This window comes from Montipora foliosa, chromosome 7, assembly GCF_036669935.1.
Source record: "Montipora foliosa isolate CH-2021 chromosome 7, ASM3666993v2, whole genome shotgun sequence".
Lineage (NCBI taxonomy): Eukaryota > Metazoa > Cnidaria > Anthozoa > Scleractinia > Acroporidae > Montipora > Montipora foliosa.
Window position 1 is genome coordinate 12,409,244 of NC_090875.1, and position 5,000 is coordinate 12,414,243.

At 37.5% G+C, this 5,000-nt stretch overlaps 1 protein-coding gene across 2 annotated transcripts in view; it reads right to left on the minus strand.

The window, feature by feature from the left end:
• The window catches only part of LOC138010532 (uncharacterized), a 126,010-nt gene that overhangs the window by 5,488 nt on the left and 115,522 nt on the right, over nt 1-5,000 (minus strand). Inside the window, exons 1-3 of one of the 2 annotated variants that reach the window (XM_068857514.1) lie at nt 4,985-5,000; nt 3,305-3,429; nt 2,173-2,229 (exon numbers count right to left, since the gene is read on the minus strand). The exon at nt 4,985-5,000 is cut by the window's right edge and continues 46 nt beyond it. In XM_068857514.1, the coding sequence (XP_068713615.1) occupies nt 2,173-2,229; nt 3,305-3,356 (109 nt within the window). In that variant the 5' untranslated portion in view covers nt 3,357-3,429; nt 4,985-5,000. The remainder of the gene's footprint in view (nt 1-2,172; nt 2,230-3,304; nt 3,430-4,984) is intronic. The other variant, XM_068857515.1, reaches the window with a different exon arrangement.

Sequence of the window (5,000 nt, forward strand, 5' to 3'; positions counted from 1 at the left end):
GAAACTCAAATGGAATTGAATTAAATTGCCTGATTTTACTAACGTGATCTAGAATTGTTATGTATTTGCCAAATACAGTAGGAAAACGGCATAAGAAAGCGTTCAAATTCATTTTCGGCGACCGAAATTTACGGCTTCGAGAGAGAGCTTTCGTTCGGTGTGCACCGCAACATATGGTGACGGAAATGACGCGTAAAGTAAATGTGCGCAAGATCGGAAGTAATTTTAAGATGCCCCAAGTTCGAAAACACCAACGGTTTCTTTTGCAACTTTTCGACTGTTGACGTGTACAACAAACGTCCAGTCTTTAAGATCTTTACTTCAGTTTAAACTCGGCTGCCTTCGCATAGATCTTGTGACTGGACTTTTATCCACTCAAAGAAATCGTCGCTAGAGCTAGATAAAAGCCAATCGAATTCTTTTGTGAAAGCCGGCAAGTCTTCCCATTTAACACAGTCTTCTTCCAATCTTGAGGTTTTTGAAAGTGGATACTGCCGTACTCGGCCACCGTTAACTCTTCGCTGGACTCTACTCGCCTGTGGAAAGGCCTCCTTTGAAATAATCCCCAGTTCTTTGACTTGCAATGGAAAATTTTCCTTTTCGGAGCTGTTATTTACATAGTCGTCGAGTATTTCTTGTACGGAGATAAAGTTTTGTTCGTCTCTTCGATAATTCATTGAAAGCCTGCAGGTAAAATAGTCAAGTTCGATCAGGGAAAAATCAAGCACGGTAATTTGTGGCTCACGTTCGAAAGCCAACCGGTCAGATATCTTACCATTTAGAAACAAACACGTGTTTTTCTCTGTTCGATCAGTTTGGATCTCTTCTCGTCCGGCTGCTTTTCGCGCAACGGAACGGGTCTTTTCAAGGGAAAAGCCGCCATTATTTTAAAACTCCCTCCACAACTGATGTTTTGATTCTCGAATTAGTAGCGGTCTGTTGCTTTTGCATTTCCGGTCCGAATTCACTTCCGTCACCAAGTGCTGCGGTTCACATCGAACGAAGTCACGTGGTACAAGTTTCCTCCCTTTCCGTTTTTTATACTGTGAGCCGATCTTGCGAGCCCTCAGTCTCTTGGTTTGCGGTATACAGAATGTGTAACGAAACTGTAACGCGATCAAAATAACCCATTATTTCAGATGTTTTCGAAGGGTTTTGATGTTCTAACGACAAACATATCTCCTCTGGACCCTGTGTAGCTTTTGGTCAAACTGGCCGGTTATTTACATTAAACGACGTTTAACTTCGGCCGCGGTTCACAACAATCATTTCAGCTCCAGCCAGGGTTTTAAAAATTGAGCTGCTTAAAATTGATTAGTACCTCTTACTTTTTGACAAAAAATAGTTCTTACGTCTTTGATCGACAGAAATCATAATGACTTGGACAGGCTAAATTCTTCATACAGTCACATTCTAACACTTGGCATCTAAGAAAGAAATTGTACTTTTACCGACTCCACCACACTCGTTGACTTTGCAGTCGTCGCCGTTGTTATAATAGCCATTGTCATCGTCATCATCGTTAATGTCGTCGTTATCATCGTCATCATTATCATCGTCGTCATCATTATCGTCAGCATCGTCGTTGTCATGGTGATCATAATCGTCCTCTTATTGTCAACATCGTCGTCGTAGTCATCGCCATCATCGTTAATGTCGTCGTTAACATCGTCGTCGTCATCATCATCGTCCTTGTCGTCGTCGTCACCATAGTCATCTCCAAGGTTATCGTCATCATCGTCGTTGTCATCGTCATATCCTCATTGTCGTCGTCATCGCAATCGTCGTCAGTGTCATCGTTATAATCGTCAACGTAATCTTTATTGTTATCATTGACCCACAGACATTACAAACGTTAAGCACCATATGGCAGGATTGATCCATGTTCTACTTATTTTCGTGCACATTTACCAGCCACTGTAGGGCAGTGGAGGCGGGGATGTAGTACGACTGATAAACGTAAGGATATTCAAACGTTTCTCACTATCAGTCACTTACATCATGCCCCACATCTTACTTTTGATAAGTTTGTAACAAACTTGGTGTCGATCATATCGTTCAACTGGAGATACCTATGAAATTGTTTCACATTTGTCACATATTACTACTGGTAAGACTTAGATCGTTTGTACAAGTTCGTGTGTCTTCATTAGAGAATGTGTGCTCGATTACCTTGCTGATTAACGTTTGATACTCCTTCTCCGTAAAACATCAGTTTTCCATGAACCCCTAAAATAGAAAAAAAAAACCGAGAACGTCTTGTCGAATTTTAAAATAAACTTCAATTTTGATCCCCGCTTCCTACTAACTTTAAATGGCTTTCAATCATGTGATTAGCCAAAATAAACCATTTTATGATCACAAATATTTTGCGATTGTTTGGTCTTTTTTGAGAAGTAAAATGTTGACGTAGCAACCTACGCTTGATGTTTCCCGGAAAACTGTGCAATGATGTCAGTCATAGACTTTTCAAACTTTCAGTCATGTAGCAGCTCTCGTAACGTATAATGTTATTGGCTCGAAACCCAATTTTACCACAATTGCTTGTAATCTCGCAATCTGATTGGCCAATTTGCCGTTTTCGATACGAATCTAGACAACGCCGTACGCCATATGCTCGCGTCGGTTTGTCATGCAATATAGCCAATCAGAAATGCCTATTTTGGAAAATAAACCAATCATATTGCAAGAAAGTTATAAGACAACGCTTGCTCTTTCTTTGTGTCATGATTTTGACCACTGTGATGACGAATATCGTTGTCGATAAGAGTAAAGACAACGCTGAATCACTTTCGATTTGTTAATTGCCAAACCAAAAACAAAAGACTAAACAGTTGTTTTATGGGGGATACCTGAAGTCCCCTATTCGCATTTTAAAATATTTTGAGAAAGAACAAAGAATATTAGATTTTAGTTTATTATTTACAGTCTTTTCTGTTATTTTTCTTTACTCTTTTCTTATTTGAATTCAAATTAGTTTTAGTTATACCATATTTTATCATATTTTTCCCAGTTTTACGTCAATATCCACTTACTATATATGTGCGTATATAGAAGCATTCCAATGTAAACTTATTTACCTGAAGGAGGCTTCTCTGGCCAGCCGAGTTAATTAATGAATAATCAAATCTACGTTGTATCGGCTCTTGTCCTAGGTACTTTTTGATTATGTTATTCAAGTACGCCGGTTAGATCAAGCCAGTTGATCAAACGAACACCCGAAAGGTTATTGTCAAAATTAACTAAAAACACTCTTTTTTTTAGACTGTTGGGCTTCCAACTAATTTGTTATTTATTGTGTCACCTGTACAGTCCATTGCTACTAATGCAACAAGCAGCAAGTGGAAGGAGTCCATGGTGTGCTTTTCCCAGAAAAGAATGTTCTGCGCGATTTTGATTTTAATCAAATGAGTAGAAATTGAGGGAAATCTGCGAGAGAATGATAAAGATTGACAATGAATTAACCTGAAGCATTTGAAAATTTTGACTTTTTTAATTAATGGGACAAATATAGAGATATCGTGTAGTGCATTGACAAGCTAGATAAGCCAGCATGCAAATTTCTATAAATTCGACTTTCAACCAAATTACCCGAGTCGCGAAGCGACGAGGGCAATTTGGAAAATTTTGAAATATACATACAAAGATTGACAGTGAACTGGGGAAAATTATAGCTTCGCAAATCCCTTAATTGAAAAACCAGGGGTTGGAGGAAACGGAGATCATGTACGTCCGATCACGATCATGATGGCACCGTTGGATCTTAGGATATGATTTTTAATAATAATAATAATAATAATAATAATAATAATAATAATAATAATAATAATAATAATAATAATAATAATAATAATAATAATAATAATATGTAATAACTTTATTTCGAACTGTTAAAATATACATTGAAAATAAAGCTGTACTCCGTAATAGGAAAAGTACTATGTACAATTATGATATGATAGATACTCTATAAACATTATCACAAACTTAACATATCAAAAGTAGGTAGTTAAAATGAGGATAAAAAGTAAAGCTAAATGATAGTTTAAAAGAGTTCGGCAGAGTTAGAACCAACTCTGTTCTCCAGATTCAGGTCCTCATCCTTCTTGAAGAGTCTAAAAACATGGTGTCTTCATGGTGATTCTATAAATTAAACCACATCAACCAAAAGGGAAACCGATGTCTCTGTGTACCTCGTGCCCTTCAACAAGCTTCCGATATATGCCGAGGAAAGAGTAATTTAAGCTAATTAACAAATATTCACCGAAGTGGAAATGGCTAATGGTGAATCTATTACCCATCCCGCGAAGCGGCAACGTAAATATTCACCACTAGTCACCGACACTGAGATGAACAGTTGTTTTCGTATATTCTAAAACAGTGAGATAAAATAGCACAAAAAGATCATTTTAACTCAATTCTTTTTGCAACGATTACAGTATTTTCGGGCGCAAATCCCGCGTAAGTTTCTCCAAGGTAAATAGAAAAAGATATTTGGAGTTTGAATAGCCAATCAGAGCACACCTTCAACGCTATCCACCGTTTTAGTATAGTAATTCACGATAGTCACAAATGGTATCCCGGTACTTTGCCTATGAAAATAACAGCTCGTTCCTCTGTGACTTGTAGACCCTTTGGAGTGCCGTTCATTAACCGAAAGGGCTGATCCCAAAAGACCACGAACTTGGTTTTCTTGGACTGCGCTCAAAATGCCGCGTGACATGGGTGATTTTGATACATGAAACAAGTTGGCGCCAGGTTTATGAAGATATATATATTTTTTATATCTAGGACTTACAATTGAAATCCTATTAAGAATGGGAAAAGAAATTCAAGTTCAAAAACGAAAAACACCGAAAAGTTACTGTCATTAAGCGTTGCAATTATAAACAGCCAGGAATGCTCAACGATAACACTGCAAAGTAAAAAAATATCTTGAAAAATATGTTCTCTACTGTTAATCACAAGAATTGAAACCACTTACCTCGATTAAAACCAAC